We start from the raw sequence: 19,302 nt of genomic DNA, 5'->3' as shown, positions 1-19,302 counted from the left end.
GGTTTGGAAATATATCTTAAAAATTGAAAAGTTTATAAATTGGAAATCTATTGGTTTTAGAAAGCTTCTAATTGATAGACATTACTACCCTTGGGAGGTTTAATTTTGAAAAGTGACTTGTGGCGAGTTTAAATTAAAGTGATTATTTTGAAAGCATGATTGCCTAATAAAGTATATACATACCTTGCATTTGCATTTATATGTACTTAGCGTTTTTGTTAATCTGTTTTCCTTTTTGTTTTTGGTTCTCCCTATTTACCATTATTGGTAAGCAGTCTTGATTGAAGGTGTGGAGTTATTCGTGAACATGCTTGAGTCAGGATTGCATCACATAGTTAGGAGTTAAATTTATTAATGAGTGAACAAGTTTAATTGGAGTATTTTGAAACAATTATTGTTGTTATTTATGTTATTAATAAAAGTCAGTTATATTTCGTTGCTATTTTTTAGTAACAAAATAAGCCTACGTTTTTACATGGCGGAAATATGCCTAAATCTATTTGTACGGTATTTGTATACATATAATTATGGTATTTATGTGGAGGGAGATTTTGGGATGTTACAAACAATCCAATATGATTGTTAGGTATCATGGAGTGGGAGAACAATAAATCTTTCATCATGTCACTGTATAATAGTTTAAGTGACATGGTTGATTTGAATTCAAATCTTAGAATTCTATGAATGACTAAACTACAAAGTTGTTTAATGAAATTAAGGTCGGCGATGACATGGACTTGTAGAATGCGATTCATCTCCAATGCAACAAGTGATGAGGTAATTATCATTTATCTATTTATTTAGGAAAATTTGTAAAAAAAACCTTTTAAAAACATCATTTTATGGAAAAAAAACCTTTTAAAATCTTTTTTGTTAAAAAAAACCCACGACCATTTTTTTGCGAGATGAAACCTATTTCCTTGATTATCCTCTAATTAACTTAATTAGACTCTAATTTCCTCTCATTTCTTCAACCCCACCTAATTACTTAATAATTAGATTTAATTTATACATAAAAATATCACCCCAACCACCAACCAACCACCCTTTCCTCTTCTTCCTCCCTTTCCCCTCCAGAGTTATGACGGACACCATTTTTTTGAGTCATGAATTAATGGAGAAAATGAACATTTCTAAATCTGGTTCCAAGTGGCTAGCCGCGATCAAAATTGATATGAGTAAAGCTTATGACCAAATTCATTGGAGCTTTCTTTTACAAGTCTTGAAGGCATATGGGTTACCAGCTCGCTGGTTGCAAATGATACAACAATGCCTCTCCCAGTCTCTTATAAGTCTTTAATCAATGGTACGATGTCGGACGCCTTTAAACCGCAATGTGGTCTTCGCCAAGGGGACCCTCTCTCGCCGTACCTCTTCCTTTTCTGCATGGATATTTTTTCATGAATGTTACATCTAGGCCAAGATTTGAAGTTGTTTCAGGAAATCAAGCTTTCAAGGAATAATCCTATTATTTCCCATCTATTCTTCGCTGATGATGCTCTTGTCTTCTTCTGTGCTTCCTCTGCTGCGTGTTCTAACATTGTCCAAATTATACAATGGTTTACTAAAATTTCGGGAGAGGAACTCAACCTTCCAAAATCTCTGCTTAAGTTCAACCCGAATATTTGTATCACAACTCAAGAGGACTTCAAATTGATTTTTTGGATGACACAAGTTGAGGTTTTTGATCATCATTTGGGGGCTCCTATCGACTTCGTCGGCAAAAAGAGGGATCACTTCCAATTCATCATCGTCAAGATTATTGGAAGGATTAATTGCATGAATACTATCAAGCTTTCCCAATCGCAGAAGTTAATAATTATTAACTTTATTCTTGTATTCATGGCATCTCATGTTCTTTCCTGCTATGAGCTTCCACTTTCTGTAACAGGTAAAATTGATTCCTTACTAATGCGCTTTTTTTAGGCGCATTCTTATTCTAAAGGTATGCATTGGGTCAATAAGGATATTATGCATCTCCCTCGTGGCATGGGCGATTTGGGAGTCCGATGCTTGTCCTCTTTAAATAAGGCGTTTTTAATGAAATAGATTTGGAGGATAGTTACAAATCCGCAACTCCTTATTTCGAAGTTTTCACTGCGCGCACTTCCTTTCTTTTCAATAACTCTGACACTAGGCCTAGATTCTCGAGTCGTTATTCTTATCGCCTTCGTGGGTTACTTAGGGCAGATACTCTATTACAATAGAGTTGTAATTGGAAAATAGGTAATGGCCGCTTAACTCTTGTTGGCTCAACTAAATGGGTTAATGGTAGCATCCCTGAATTCGAACCGGGAACTCTACTATGCACGCCAGAGAATTGTACTGTCAGTTATTTTATCCATCTACAGACCCAAGGGTGGGACACTAAGAAACTCTCTCACTGGTTTCTGCCCTCGGATGCTTCGGCTATCCTTGCTATGGAATTACAAGATACAACACAGGAAGACTTTCGAAACTGGACTAGTACCCCTTTAGGGAGGTACTCGATGAAGACAGGTTATGCAATGCTTCATCATCAACTTCCTGGAGCTCTTGCAGCTTCAAGTGTAGGCTCTTTTAGGAAAATTCTTTGGTCTTTGTAGGTACAACCTAATGGAAGTTGTTTTTATGGAAATTGCTTCGTCATGCTCTTCCTGTTAAGGTGGAGCTTCATTATAGAGGGGTTTCGGTTCAAGATGTGTTTTGTGATCTTTGTAGTACTGAACCGGAGGATTTACAACATCTCTTTAGGATGTGCTGTAATGCAAGATCAGTTATGAGGGGTGGATGCCTTAACATTCACTCAGAATTTAATGGAGACATTTCTCTCTCAGATTGGATCCAAGATTATATACAAATTTTCATTAGTCATGATGGGCCTTGTAGTACTCACTTGGGCAACTTTGTCGGTACCCTTTTGAGTCTTTGGTTGTCGGAATTCTAGAATCTGCGGCGATTCTACTGCTTCTCGCTCCTTTGCTTCTCAGTTTACGGAGGTCATGACTTCTCATACAATATTCCTCGACCAGGACGCTTCTGGTACCCTTTCTCCTGTTACGGGGGGTCAAGAGGGTACCTTGCCTCCACCTGGGTTTTTCGCTTCTCATCTTGGTTTGCTCAACCAAGGGAATGCTTTGCTATCAATACAAATTGATGGTTCTTGGTTCTAGATTATCACCATGCTGGGATGGGGTGGTGCTTGGATAATGTGGACCCGTTGGATTACCGGATCGCTGGCGGAGGTAACTTCGGCGTTTTCTCTTCAGCCTTACATGCAAAGGCAATGGCGTGCTTGTATGGATTGCAATGGGCTTCTGATAGTGGGTTTCAGTGCCTCATAGTCTTTACTGATTCCTATAATCTTGTTTCGCTTCTTCGATGGATGGTCAAGGTAACATTGATTATCTTTGGCTCATCAGTAAGATTAAGCGGCTTGGCTCAACCTTTCAATATTGCCGTGTTCATAAAGCAGATCGTCAATGTGTTCATCGTGCTCATCAAATTGCTGGAGAAGCGGCTTTTAATTTTATTTGCTTTAGTACTAATTTGTAGTTTGTTTTTATCCTTTCTAAAAAAAAAAGTTAAAAAAAATGGGAAATTCTCAATGGTGACACTAAACTTTTTAATTTTCTCAGTGGTAAATTGCAAAAATTCTTATTATTCTTGTTAAACTTTAATTTAAATTATTATAATTTTCAATGGTGAACTTAATGAAGCAATTTAGTTAATATTAAACCTTGGTTAACATCTTTTTAGTTTAAATCATTAACTACGGTTAGTTTTATTATTTTTTTAATAATTAACTTAAATTTAAAAATTAAAAAAAAAAAACACCCTACACTCCCCACCGAACCAGCAACCCAACCCCTCCCTTTGTCGGCGCCATCACCACCCAGACCCCCTCCCCTTTTCTGGCGCCAGCAACCAGCCGTTCCCCTCCCCCTTCGATTTCCACCTCTCTTCCCTTGAAATCACCTTGAACCTCACCTCCCCCACCCCCGAAACCACTTGGAAACCTCCCTCACCCCCAAAAACCCTCGGCGACCTCTCCTCCACCCCCGAAAACCCCGGTCACCCAGCCCACCACTCTTGAAAAACCCTAATCGGCCCTCCTACATCGTCACAAACCCTCGACGACCTCTCCACCACCCCCGAAAACCCTAGCCACCCAACCCACCACCCTCGAAAAACCCTAATCGACCATTTCCTCACCCACAATTAGGATTTTTCGAGGGGTGGTGGCTGGGTGGATGGGGTTTTCGAGGGTGGGGGAGGTGGGTTTCGGGGAATAGGGGAGAGAAGGGTTTCGTGGGGTGGGGTGGGTTTGGGGGAGGGGGATGGGCTTAGCGCCGGCGCCGGTACCGACGTGGGGGAGGGAGGCTGGGCGCCGGCCGACCTGATGGTGGGGGAGTGGGGAGGGTGGTTGTTGGGGGAGGAGGTTTTTTTTTTTTTTTTTTTTTAATTTTATTAGTTTATTTATATAATATAATTAATTAAATATTAAAAAATATATAAAATCTTAACCATAGTTAATTATTTATTAAAAAAGTCATTATTAATGTCATTAGTAATAATTATAAATAGTTTAGATTTACCAAAGATAATAATTTTTTTTTTACAATTCAATACTGAGAAAACTAAAAATTATAGTGTTACCATTGAAAATTTCCGAAAAGAAATTAAGCTAACCTACCTAAAACATAACTCTGTCATTTTGTCCTCTTCAGTCTTTCATTTTCCCTTTGAAGCGCACTCCACATTCTCCATTGAGGGGCCTTCTGATATTTGTATCTTCCATTGAAGCAGCTTCCGAGGTAAGTTGTTAGTTTCTTTTTGCAATCATCAAATCTCAACTTCACAATCTTGGCATTGTCGTTAATTTACTTCTCAGTATACTCAATTTAGGGTTCTTCTAAACCCGATTATTGAACTATTTTTTATAATTACTAAACTCGATTTTGTTGCTAGAGAAGAAATTTATGAGCTTAATTTGATATTTGTCCCAGTAACATAGGTTGTGTTCATACCTATATTTGATTAATTGATTGCGAAAAATTAGAATTGTTTGGAATTAGGATCAATTATCTGATGATTTTTATGTGGGTCTTGAGCTTAGTTGGCAATTTTGTATGTGTAAATAATATTGTTCATGAAATTTGGGTAAAGTTTCAAACTTGGAATAAACCCATTTATGGTTTTATTCTGAGGATTGTATGTGTAAATAATATTATTCATGAAATTCGGGAAAATATTCGAACTTGGAGTAAACCCATTTATGGTTTTATTATGAGGATTGTATGTGTATATAATATTATTCATGAAATTCGGGTAAATTTTCGAACTTGGAGTAAACCCATTTATGGTTTTATTCTGAGGATTGTATATGTAAATAATATTATTCATGAAATTCGGGTTGATTTTCAAATTTGGAGTAAACCCATTTATGGTTTTATAATGAGGATATTGAATGTGTTCAGATTTGGTGAAATTACAAATTCTTCTGATTGTTGTTCTTTCTGAAAATGAAGGTGAGAGTAGAATCAGGTTCAGATGGCATATTATCAATGTGGGAGAAATATATTGCGTCGAATTGGCCAAGATGCTGGCGTTAAGAGATCAGATGGTTATCTCCCATCCTTGTTTTTCACAGGTCAAGGAGTCCGATATAGGAAATTGGAAGTTATTCTTACAACGGTTTGTAGAGAACCCTACAAGAGATGTGTTTATTTATGTTATGGTAGCTGCAATGGTTGACATTTAGTTTATTAACTTAAATTATGCAGAACATGGATAAGCTCGGGAAAGCTGGTGAGACTGTGAAGGTTGCTCCCGGTTACTTCCGGAATTATCTTATGCCTAAGCTACTTGCAGTGCCAAACATTGACAAGTTTGCCTATCTGGTTAAGGAGCAGAGGAAGGTAATTTGCTAACTTTAATGTATTATTTGTTTAATACTTCGTAGTTATTTGCACTGATGGTTGTGCTCTGCTGAAATGTACTCTATGTAAAGTTGGATTCCCAATTATTTTATCAGTCTAATTTTGTGAAACAATTCCTGTGAAAATCAGATTTACCAACCTCTAGAAGAAGAAGAAGTTAAGGTGGTGAAAGAAAGTAAGCAGGATCTGATGAAAGAGTACATTGCTGCAGCAAAACGGCTGGATAATGGAACAGTGGTTAGTGTTTGTATATGTAATTTTATCAAAGGGGCATATTCTCCATATTTCACTATGTTGTGTTTAGCTGAGCTTGAGTGATGGCATTTATTTTTTTTCCACTCGACAGTTTTATTTTTCCTTCTTTAAGTTATTTAAAGAAAATGCATGCATGAAACAAAAAACACTGAATTTGTCTTCATATTCTACTTCAGCAAAAACAATGATGAGTATAACACAACAAAATTTGTTTGGAGGGAATTGTTATAGCACCTGACTTTGATTTTGTCTTCAGCACCTTATGAAAATAAGTTAAGGAAGCAATATCTTGTGCTAAACCCTAATTAACCAAGTTTTGAAATCACACTAGATGTGTATCAGCATTTAAATTGTTCTTGCACATTAGAATTTGATCAAAATCAAGTTTGCCTCATATTTTGATCAAATTATGTCATGTTGTTATGTTCAAATACAAGGTAGGAAAGTATACTTTGAAATATTCAGTTAACCAGAAGTACATATTCATAGCATCCAGGATATGAAAAGAGGAACGTGTATAATTGAATTCAGGTTGGTGAGGAAACCTGTCCGGAAGACTTTACTTTGGAAGGGGTCCTAAGTCATGGTCCGGTGAAATTTGTTCATGGCATTGATAGTAGTATGAAACCTAACCTTGTTTGGGTTAATGCATGCATCACCGGGTTAAATGGGCCTGCAAATGAGCATCACTGGTCTCTGATTTTGGCACACATCACGTTGGCTGGATTAGGTAGGCTGGCAGCACGGCTTGGTTGCTTATTAGACCATCTTCAATGGTGAGACTCAACTTTGAGTATTGAAATACAAAATGAGTTGTTTTTACCTCCAATGGTGCTACCCAACCCACTCTTCAAGTTAGCAACTCATGTGAAGTCTAATTTCCCAATGGTGAGACTTTGTAAAGTATACTAATATCACTTTTAATTTATGGCCCACCAAATCATATTATAAGTTTTTTTTAGAAAAAAAAAATAAAACTAAAACTTAAATAAATTACAAAACATATTATAATATTGATAAGGGCCCACACTTTTTGTCAAATGAGACTCAAAGTTGAGTATCTAAACTTAGCAACTTTCTTTTGGAGTTGGAGTTGCTCAGTTTAGATACCAACTAATTGGTATCCTTTGCAAAAAATACTCTCTCTCCTAAAGAAACTCCCTCAAGTCTCACCATTGGAGATGGTCTTATGACAACTGTTATTTCTTGGACCCCAACAGGCTTAAGGTTGGGAATTCACAGGAGAAAACACAATAACCTGAATGCATCAATAGAAGAAGTAAAGTGTACCATATAGGTAGGCAAACTCAGCCTTCCCTGTGTAATGCTGAAATGGTCATGATTCTCATGAAAAAAGTTATAGTACCAACTACACTCTTGTACAAGCCTCTTCGTCTTCTCCATACCATTGCATCTGCAATTTACCCGTTTAACCATCTTTTAAAAAAAATAAATAAAATTATTGGAAGTTCCTTTGATAATTTGAACTTTAAATAACTATGACTCTGTAGTCTGAAACTGTAGTTTGCCTTATTGCCCCGATATAGTTCGAATAGATGGGTGCTGGTAAATCATTAAACCAGAAATGTCATTGAAGTTTTGCCCCTCTCTTGGTAATACCTTTTTTTGATGTTTCATTGATGTAAAATGTGGGTGCTACAAGTGAAGTTTGTTAAAGAAGGTGAGTATTGGCGATGATTTCAGGGTAGGCTTACGTTTTATTCAACCTATCCAGAAATATGTGCACAAGTTCACTAGTGAATGGAAGTCCAGATGTTTCCATTTACGGTCCTTCTTGACTAGGAATAGTGAGGTACCCACCATCACAAAGTTGGTGAGAAGTTTACATGAAGGAAAGATTCCCTTACGTGGGAGAAAACATGTAGGAGATCTTCCTGAGGACACGGGCTTGGCTCACCTCGACACCCTCATATGCAGGAAATTGCATACATGAAAAAAAAAAACAGAGTTTATCTTATTTTTCTGAGAGAGGGGGGGATGGGGTGGGAGGTGGAAGGAACCTAGCTTGGTTCTAAGAACGGTCAAAAGTCTCCTGTAAAGGGATGGCAGTCTGCATACTCAGTACAATGTCAATTGTTTGAGTACCAACTACCAAGTGTATCCTTAATTAGAAAGTGTTTACAGGCCCACGGAGGGGTTTGCAAAATATTTTGATAGAGCAACTGATCTGCAGTACTCTTAGCTTGCTTTGCCAGGCTATCTGCTACTGAATTAGATCAAGATATTTAATCCTGATTCCTGGTTGGTGATCCAGGCACTCTGCGAATTGTAATATTGTTAGCCTTCTTTTATTGTAGTTAGAATCTGGTATGTCCTTGACTGCTTCGGAACAATTAGAAGAGATTATGCATTGGTCCCATTGACCCTTTATATTTCTATTCTATTTAATTCAGCTTCCAATGGGAGAGTTGCAATATAGCTTATGAATGAACCCTTGGACCAGCAATTCAGAGGAGTAGGTGAGTAGCAAAAAGAAGTATCCACATTTACTGTAATGATGTTTGGCTGAGGGTAGAACCAGATGGATGGGCCGATGGGTTGGGCTTTATGTCTACAGGGTGGTTTTCTTCAGTGAAGATTTATTCTGTAGCAGCCTAATAAGAAGATTTGAACTAAGAGTCAAAGGTGATGTTGAGGCTGTTGACTTTATTGAATGCCAGGCATTCCAACTATTCCAAATTGACTAGAGAAAGAAGGAGAAAGTTCCAGGGGTATGGGGTAGAATGGGAGATATAGGTAGTTTGGTTCTCCCAATTGGTACTGATCCTGGTCGAAAAAGGGTTAGAGACAGATACATTGATCTTATCCCAACTCAACTTGGATCTAATATTGGTTTTAAGAATATGATTCATGACTCAACAGAATTTGTGCAGTAAGGGCAGAGTTTTGTCTTCTTAACTTCAGCTTGCTGTTTCATGTCCCCCCCCCCCCCCTATTATCATATATGTATGTGTCTATCATTTGTGAAGCTGTGAAGGTTTGAACATAGAAGTGATTGTGATTATTCTGGAAGTTAATTTATTTTTTTGTAGGTTTTAAGAAGATATTTTAAGGTTGACAATGAGTTGCGTGAACCTGTGACAAAAGACGAGATTATTGCTGAGGTATGATTTCACTCTTTTCTTAATACTTCACTCATATCTGGATGCAATTCCATCATTGTTGCATTGAACTTGATTGATAGTTGGATACTGATAACTGAATAATGTATTGAATCTTCCAATCTGGAACTGTTACATGCACACAACAGGAGACAATTTATCTAAAGTTGACATAACTCAATTTTTCCAGGTGGCAAGGCAACTTTCTGTTCAAGTCGAACCTGAAAATTTGTATATGCCTAATCCTTTGTCATCACTGGGGGGGCATGAGATACCTCTCCGCCTGCCAAAGTCCATCCCAATGCCCCAGGGGAAGCTTATGTGGAGTCTCAAAGTCAAAATTAGAAGAAAGTGATCCAATCTCCCATGCCTAGCTTAGATCCAATTGAGGCAACTATACTTTGTTTAGAGACTCTATTCTGCAAGTTTACTTAAGCTATGGGATTTCGTTCGTCTCGTTGTAAGTTACGCCATCTAAGAAGTCAGATTTTGGATGGAATTTTCTTCCTTTTTTGAGCCTTCGTTTTTAGTAGATGGCCATGAAGCTTGTATTCATTAATAATTTTCCTGTCGCGCTTTTAGTATCAAAAGGCTTGATGGCTTTGTTGAATAAGATGTGTCATGATTTTGTTTCAGTAGCATGAAAGTCCTGCATTTTTGTTATAAAAGCCCGATATGACATCATTTTTTGTGGTCCCCATTGAAAATGATGTCATCAAAGTTAAGACTCACTAAAACTTGCACAAATTTATCACTTTAGCCCTAAGACTTAAATAATACGTATTTGACATATTATATGTAGAAAAGTGTAAAAAAAAAAGGATAATAAAAATAAAAGTAAAGTGGGTGAAGTGGGTTTCAATCTCAAGTTTTAAGTTGAGTCTTGAAATTTCAAGACTCAACTTGAGACTTGCTTGAGATTTTTGAAGAAAAATGGGAAAAATCTTAAGTATAAATCTTAAGTCTTGATATTTGATGATGTCATCCCTAAGAGTTGGGGCTAAACTTGCTCAAGTTTTAGCCTAAGACTTGGGATGACATCATCAAATTGAGTCTTAAGATTTATACTTAGAATTTTTCCATTTTTCTTCAAAAATCCCAAGCAAGTCTCAAGTTGAGTCTTGAAATTTCAAGACTCAACTTAAGACTTGATATTGAAATTTGAAACCCACTTCACTTTTATTTTTATTATCCTTTTTTTTAACACTTTTCTACATATAATATGTCAAATAATTAAGTTTTAGGGCTAAAGTGATAAATTTGTGTAAGTCTTAGTGGGTCTTAACAATAATTTAATGACGTCATTTTCAATGGAGACCACCAAAATGATGTCACATCTTGGGGCTAAACTTGCTCTAACACTTTAACATTCACAAATCTCATTGATTAATAACAAATTTTGCATTTCTCTAAACTCTAATCTTAAATTTTTCGTCACATCGAACAACATTATAAAAACATCAAAATATAAACAAAGTCAAACAACATTTCATTGAGTGCATATTACAACAATCTAATACTATAAAAACATCAAAATATAAACAATATATATATATAGGGGAGGGATCCGGTGAGAATTGGTCCATATGTGAGAAATCATATTTATATGGTAACTTTTTTTTTTTTTGACAGAATACTTATATGAGAACTGATCTAAAATTTAGAACATGTGAGTTAAAATTTAGAACATATGAGTAATAATTTAGAAAATCTGTGTGAGTAATATGTTTAGAACATCTAATTTCAAAATTAGAAAAAGTGATTAAAAATTTATAAAATCTGCTTTATGAAATTTTAAATATATGAGTAAAATTAAGAACATCTAATTTAAGATTATGAACATGTGAATATAAATTTTAAACAAACTGATATAGAATATCGAAAGTGTGAGTAAAAAATTTAGAACATACGCTTTAAATTTTGGAACATATAATTTAAAATCTTAGGACACACGTTTTAAAATTTAGAACATATAAGTTGGAACAAGTTATTTAAATTTATGACATCTGTTTCATAGATAGGAGCAGGTTGATTGGGCTTTACATATAAGTTTAGGTAGGAAAGTATGCATGCAATTCTTAGTCTTACGTTTATAATGCCAATGCGGCAATGCCAAGCATTTAAGTGCAGGTGAATAATATCCCAACTTCTTAACGGTTTCGACTACATGGTTGATGAGTAAAATGTGTTGAACTTTTTGACAACACAGGTGGTAATAATCTGAGTTTTTGGCTAGAGATTATGGCAACATAAGAATGGATGGATATGAGGCGATATGTATTTCAATACGTAGTTTACAGCAACTTACAAAGGTGCCATAATCCCCAAAGGTCCTCAACTGCTAGTTATTCTTCCACATCTAAGATTGTACCAATTTCTTTGACATGGTAAAATATTGGATTTCCAATATTGTAATTTGTAAAAGTATTCTTGCTACAATGTTTAAATATGTTTTAGAATTTTGTAAAAGGTTAGATTGATTTTTTGCATTACCCTTAATTTCATTTTAATTGTTTCTTTGATTCAATTGAAGGATTTTTGGGTTTATATTGCATTTTTTCATTTTGATGTCGAATATTTTCATTAATCAAGCCAATTTAAAAACTATAGTTAATCAGTAACTTGTAATTTGATGCTTCATATAGGATGTATCAATTTATGGTTATGAGAATTTTGATTAGCTTTTAATAAGTTTTGTTTATATAAATTAAGTTTAAATATCTATAGAAGTATTTGATATTTTAATGGATTTAAAGTATATAGATTTTTCTCACAAAAAAAAAAAAAAGTGTATGGATTTGAAGTGTTGTAAGTATCTCTATGAAAATAGATGTTCAGTTAAATTCGATAACCATATGAAACAAACATTTCCCATATAAGTATAATCACATATGGTTTTAATTTGTTTCATTTCTCAGCCAATATGTTTTAGAATTTTGGTTTTTGAATTTAACACTACTATTAAATTATTATTTTTTACTCGCAAAAATACAAATACAAAAACAATTATTAAATTATAATACATTAAAACGTTGTGCATCGCATGGGTTTAAGATTAGTTAGGCCCTGTTCTATTCACCTTTAAAAAATAATATTAAGTAAAAATAAATTCAGTTCAGTAAAATTAATTTCAGTTCAGTAAAAATAATTTCAGTTCAGTAAAAATAAGTTCAGTTCAGTAAAATTCAGTTTTTTTAAAGAAGAATTATAATAGAAAATCAGTAAAAATAATTTCAGTTCAGCAAAAATAATTTCAGTTCAGTAAAATTGATTTAAGTTTAGTAAAAATAATTTAAGTTCAGCAAAAATAATTTCAGTTCAGTAAAAATAATTTCAGTTCAAAAAAATTAAGATGAAGAGAACAGGGCCTTAATACATAAATAAAAAAAAGTGGCAAATTTTATTCATAAGTAAAAAAATAGCAAAATAATACATAAATTAAAGATTTGATATGTCTATTCATTATATCTAAATTGACAATTTTTTATCATAAATTGTGTCAATCAATATCATATCAACATCAATATACAATACTAAAACAGACACTGAGAATAACACATGCCACTTCTGTTTTTTCCTCCAAAATTCCCCCTTTCCTTTTTTTTAATTATTTTTATACACAAAATATTCACCAGATCATATAATTATGGTATTTTTTTATTCACATATTTTTTTATTTGTAATAAAATATTTTCCAAATCTACTACTTATATCTTATTAATATTACTCCACCATAGTTTTTTTTTTAAAAAAAAAAAAGTCTTAAAGGACACTATATAACATTAATGAAAGCCATACACCATCTACAATCGACAATCAACGATAATGAAAACAGATAAAATAAAATCAAATAGAAATTGATCGGGGAAGGGCTAAGACATATCTTTAAATAGCATAATGCATATATTTTATTCTTTATAATTATTAGCATGATTATATTAAACAAGGTAATTGTAATATAATATTTTAAAAACCCGATGAATTTATTATTGTTATTGTTCTTCTTCTTCTTCTTATTATTATTATTCTTATTCTTCTTCTTCTTATTATTATTAATATTATTATGTTCTTGCAATATTTTTCATTGAGAACTTTCAAAATATTATTTTTATTAGAAATATTTCTTTTTTTTTTTTTGACATAATGAAATCTTCCTACTTAAGTACTAATAACTTATGAATTATTTCTTGGACAAAGATATGACACTATTCCAATGAAAAATTTTAAACTATTTATAATTATATATTACTTATTTATGTTTTCCACTATTACAAAGTGTATTAAAGGCATAATAGTTTAAGTTCTGGTGCAATTTTTATGTTCTTTATATTTTGATTAGAATATCTTTTTTAATATAAATGGGAATTTTTTTTTTAATATTTTAATTGGTTTCTCCCCTAATTATAATATATACGAAGAAAATAATGGGATGAAGGGAGTATACAATATAACTTAACATTATAATTATTATAAACTCTAATATATGTATGCACTTTTAAAAAAAATTCTTAAATATTTTCATATTATTATATTTTGTTAGGGAAAAACATTGACCAAATATCTTAAAACGGAATTATTATTCATACCCATTGGGTGTAACACATAATTTTAATATATTTATGCTCTAATCATTTTTTGTTATTTTCCGTGTTTGATTTTATATTTGCAAAATAAGAAGAAACTAAACACTAATTTTAATATACTTATGCTCTAATTGTTCTTTGTTATTTTCCATGTTTGATTTTATATTTGCAAAAATAAGAACAAACTAAACACAACCTATGTTATAGTTGTGTTATGTCGATGATAGTTTTATATTATTTTTTTTAAAAAAAAAATACATTTTATAATTACCGTGCATTGCACGGGTACTAAGCTAGTGTTATGTACTACCGATGACAACAATAATTTTATTTTTTTGAATTTAAATTTATGTTAAAAAGCTCAAAAAAAGCAATTTGAATTTCAAATATTAAGAAAATAGTTAAAATAAAATATGTGACGTATCCTTCTACAAATAAATATTAACAACTACTCCCTCCATCCCTTTATTACATGTCTATTTCTCATTTTGCATGGGAATTAAGAAAGTTAAAGATTCCTTAAAACTAAAAATTGGGAGTACAAATATGCATGTGGGGTTAGAGAGAGATAGAGAGAAAGAAAAGGTGGTTGCGAATTAGGAGAAAGAAAGTATTGAGAATTGATGTAAAGTACAAAAAAGAAAAAGAAAAATGATGTCAAATCATCAAAATAAGAATAATATTGGCAAAAAGTACAACCTATAAATAGAAACAAACACTTAATTTTGGTCACCCCAAAAAGGAATACAGACATATAATAAAGGGACGGAGGGAGTACAAATTAAAGGGGAAAAAAATCAGATTCTTAACATAATGTATGACATACATAAGGACTACAAAGTATAATGTACAATGTTTTAAGAAATTCATTTGGTTAACAAGAAGAAAATTGTGCCAATTTGTTGATGAAATTGAATAGATTAAAGTATACATATTGTCAAATGCATTCTAAAAAAAGCTATCTGGCTAATAGGCTCTTTTATAATAACTAAATGCATTATAGGCTCTTTTTATTATAAATTTATTACTCCGTAAGAAAATTTCATCAATATCAATATATATTATCAAAACTCAATGGCAAGAATTGTAATCTTACCACGTATCGCAAATTTCGCCATGTGGTACCATATCATGTTATTATTGATCATTAATAATGTTTCCTAGCAAAAATTCTAATTTATTAGCATTAATATTTGAATTCATTACCTCATATTCTTCATTTAATTTAAAATTTAGCCACCACTTTAATAACATTTTCTTAAAAAGATCTAATAACACATCTTATGGTAATTAATAAAGTTATTTTAAAATGAGTTATTCATATTTATTAATTTTAAATTTTTAATTGTCTTATATGTGTGTATTTTAACAATAATATAATACGATTACAAAATTAATTTGATCTCTTTTAGTTACTCATTTATAATTCTTATACTATGTTATAGTTATTTTAAATATTTAACCCAAAAAAGTATAGCAAAATTTTGTTTTTTTTTTCTTTTAATCACAATATATGTTTACTTAAGGATTTTTTTTTTGACCACTGAAGAATAAAAATCCATTTAACAAATAAAAAAAATAATATATACGATAAAACATTTAGGTTACCGCATATTATTAAATTAAGAATTTTGATGTTCAATAATATTTGCAAAAATTAACAAATGTTTTTTTTTAACACACCGCCAATCCATTTCACTTTATTTTACATATATACAAACATTGTTCAAGGAAGAACCGCTAATAGCGATGATCTAGGCATCGTCCGAGCCAAAAACTAGTTTTTAATTTAAAATTAGTTATGTAAATTACCGTACATGGCACAACACCTAACTTAGTAACAAAGAAAAAACATTGTTCCAGGAAGAACCGCTAATAGTGTTATTTTCTCAAAAAAAAAAAATGAATAGTGTTAGCAGTTTTTACCATGAACGGTGATTTTTTTTTTTTTTTTTTTGCACTACTGTATTTAAGGTTGAACCACTAACACCATTAGAGGTTCTACTATGAACACTACTGTATTTTTTTTTTTTGTTATTAGTGTTTTCGTTTGACAGAAATGGAATCAACGGACTTGAAAGAGAAGGTGAAAGTGGGCAGAGATTGGAGGGAGAAGATTAAGGTGGGTGGGAACCTGGAAGAAAAAATATGAACAAGACTACAAGAGGAAGAAGATGAACATGAAGAAGAAGGTGGGAGGAAGAAGATGATGAATAGTAGCAAACGGAGAGTTAATGGTGTTAACTTTGAAAATCTGTCCAACTTGTCATAGTGGCCCACTAATATAAATATATATTTTTTAATTAAAAAACACAACTTTCACTGCAATTTTTTTTTTTGAAAGCTTCAATGCAACTTATTTACGAAAAAGCCATTTGATAATTTAAACATACATAGTAATTTGTTTATCTAGTTTATAAGAGCAACTCCAAGGGCAAGCTAATTTGACAATTAGCTTGCCATGCCACATAAGCCTTTAAGCTAATTATCATTTTAGCTACTTTTTGCTCCAATGGCTAGCTATTAGCTTAGTATTTAAGTGAGTCTCACTTCCTTAATTAATATTTGTATAATTCATTTATTCTTTTTTTTTTTTTATGTTGATTATTCTTTTTTAAATGTTGATTTGATCATTCTTATATTATACTACTTATTTTTTAACGTCAATCTATGTTGAGCATTTGGAGTAATCTTTTTAATGTTGATGTTCTTATTTTATAAATACATAGTAACGAAATGTAGAACAAATAGACAATGACTAGTTCATGGTTACAGAATATGGAGAATATACCAACATTTAGGATTAAAAAAAAAAGTTGATCAAAACATAAAATTTCAGGGAGATTAATTAAGGTCTAGGCCTCCAAAACGACTCCAAATATGCTCCACTAGATCTGCCTTTAGTTGATGATGAATATGTCTATCTCGAATGGCTACATCTCTTTCAAGAAATGCTTGAAAATCCAATGCATGCCCTTGATGAACATCTTCGACAGTTGTTGGTGAAAAATCACCTTGATCAAAGTTTTTGGAGTATGTGTGGCGTTCATCTTCAACAATCATGTTATGCAATATAATACATGCATCCATTATGTCGTGGAGTCTACTTTTATGCCAACAAAGTTCCGCTCCACGAACTATTGCAAAGCGAGCTTGAAGTACTCCAAATGCTCGTTCAACGTCTTTTCTTGCACTCTCATGTCTTTGCTTGAATAGAAGCCTTTTAGGGTCTTGAGGTTGTGTAAAGGTCTTGACAAATGCAGCCCACTCTGGATACCATCTGTAAGATAGTACCCCATATCATAATTGGTTTGATTGACAATGAAATGAACCTCTGGAGCTTTTCCTTACAACTTTTCTTGAAACAAATTTGATCTACTCAATATATTGATGTCGTTGTTTGACCTTGCAACTCTGAAATATGCATGCCATATCCATAGATCTACTGAGGCGACTGCTTCAAACATGATTGTTGGGTACCCATGATCACCTCTAGTATATTGCCCTTTCCATGCAGTAGGACAATTTTTCCATGCCCAATGCATACAATCAAGGCTTCCAAGCATACCAGGAAAGCCATGATATTTTTTCGTGCATTTCAAGTAGTCGTTGGACATCATTATAAGTAGGCTTTCTCATGTACACATCTCCAAACATCTATAATAGCACGAAAAAATTTAAATAAATTCTCTAAGGCAGTGCTCTCACCTATTTTAATGTATTCGTCAACAGCATCGGACTGCCATATGCCAAGATGCGAATAGCAGCGGTGCATTTTTGAGAGGGAGACAACCCCAGTCTTTTTGCAGCGTCAACCCTTTGTTGGAAATATTCAGAATTCTTTCCAAGTTCCTCCACAATATGGATGAATAATTCCCTCCTCATCCGCAACCGGCTTCGAAATATGTGTTTTGGATACACAGGTTTGGGGGAGAAGTAATCTTGATAAAGACGTTCGGTACCACCTTCCCGATCTCGAGGCACAATTGTTCTTGGAGGATTTTCGAGTATGAAACGCCCCATTTCTTCAAATGACTCATCAAGAAATTGATCATTCCAAAACTTTTCAATCAATGTATTTGATGAATTTGGACCATTTGACATTTTTTTTTTGTTTTTCTGTTGTATAGAGAATGTGAGTTTCAATCTGGACAAAAAATAAATAATATTGATAGTTGTGAGTTACCATTGTTGTGGAGCTCTATGTATAGAGATAATATATTTGATTAATATTTTATCAACTAGTTCAATTTTTAACGGCTAGTTTTTTTAGACACTAGTACTACACTTGAAAATTCAAATAATATTGATAGTTGAGATTTACCTTTGCCGTGGAGTTCTATATATAGAGATGAATATATTTGTGAACACATCAATTGTCAAGCTAGTTTAGTTTTTAACGGCTAGTGTTTTAGACACTAGTAGTCTAGTACTACACTTGAGAATAAACTTGACCAATACTTTAACAAGTAGTGTAATGGCTAATTTTTTTTAACATAGTAATGCACTTGAGCATTCAACTTTGTAGACTAGATAACTTAATTATAAAAAGTAGTTTGACATAAAAATTTATTGATCACAATTTATTTAGATAAAAAAATTCTAGAAACAAGATGGCATGCATATAGTCTACTCATAGTAATAATGTAGTAGACATAGCAACATTACTCTATTCCATACTTTGCCTTATCATGCATATTTGGTCGTGATTTTTCGTTGTGCTTTCATCCATAGTCGAAGTATCCTTGAGTAGTACCTCAAAATCAGTTTGACGAACATGTTCTTGCATCAATGCAAGTCTTTTTGTAGCTAAATCTTCAAATTGATTCCACTTATCCTCAACAATTTTAGAACTTGTCTTCTTACACCCCTTCTTCCTTGCCGCAGCTTTCGCCGCCTTCTGACCAATCGGACGTTCATCTAACAGTTGCACATCATTTTTTCGCTAGTATCATGGTTAGAGGTATACGTACCCGACCTTGATAATTTTGTTCTCTTTAATGAATTGCTTTGTTTTGTTGAAAATACTTGCCATTTTCGGATCAGTGTATAGGACTTCCCAAGCATGTAGGTAGGAAAACTTTCTACCCTTATTACGTTCAGAAAACAAAATGTTTGCCTTATTAATGATGTCTTCTTCATTGTTCCCACTTGGATGGCTTTCTTTTACTTGTATGTAGCACCCATTAAACTTAATAACATCGGCACTCATTTTGAACCAATGGTTGGACAATTTATTAATTGGTATCTCTGGCCCTTCTTCTTTCCATGTATTATAGTATTCAGCTATGTTTCACCAATACAATTCCTTAGTTTGATCGTTGCCTTTGATTGGATCCTTTGAAATGGTTATCCAACTCTTGCACAAACCAACGTATTTAATTTGGCTCAATTTCAACTTAACAGTTTTGGCATTACCTT

At 33.0% G+C, this 19,302-nt stretch overlaps 2 protein-coding genes and 1 pseudogene across 2 annotated transcripts; 2 read left to right on the top strand and 1 right to left on the bottom strand.

The window, feature by feature from the left end:
- Nucleotides 1–1,404: 1,404 nt before the first annotated feature.
- Nucleotides 1,405–4,911, top strand: LOC110725001. The gene is made up of 6 exons (XM_021904505.1): nt 1,405–1,891; nt 2,227–2,581; nt 2,927–3,093; nt 3,153–3,373; nt 4,710–4,796; nt 4,888–4,911. The coding sequence occupies exons 1-6, from the start codon at nt 1,405–1,407 to the stop codon at nt 4,909–4,911; spliced, it is 1,341 nt and encodes a 446-aa protein (XP_021760197.1).
- LOC110718423 (50S ribosomal protein L9-like) lies at nt 4,659–9,933 on the top strand. Its single transcript, XM_021897259.1, has 6 exons — nt 4,659–4,796; nt 5,511–5,676; nt 5,766–5,900; nt 6,051–6,158; nt 9,230–9,301; nt 9,489–9,933. Exons 2-6 carry the CDS (start codon nt 5,533–5,535, stop codon nt 9,651–9,653), a joined length of 624 nt encoding a protein of 207 aa, XP_021752951.1. The 5' UTR covers nt 4,659–4,796; nt 5,511–5,532; the 3' UTR covers nt 9,654–9,933.
- Nucleotides 9,934–16,725: 6,792 nt separating this feature from the next.
- Nucleotides 16,726–18,146, bottom strand: LOC110724920 (annotated as a pseudogene).
- Nucleotides 18,147–19,302: the final 1,156 nt, after the last annotated feature.

This window comes from Chenopodium quinoa, unplaced genomic scaffold (genome assembly GCF_001683475.1).
Source record: "Chenopodium quinoa cultivar QQ74 unplaced genomic scaffold, ASM168347v1, whole genome shotgun sequence".
In the NCBI taxonomy this organism is placed as follows: Eukaryota; Viridiplantae; Streptophyta; class Magnoliopsida; order Caryophyllales; family Amaranthaceae; genus Chenopodium; species Chenopodium quinoa.
The sequence above is the reverse complement of the archived record's forward strand: the minus strand, read 5'-3'. Positions and strand labels throughout refer to the sequence as shown.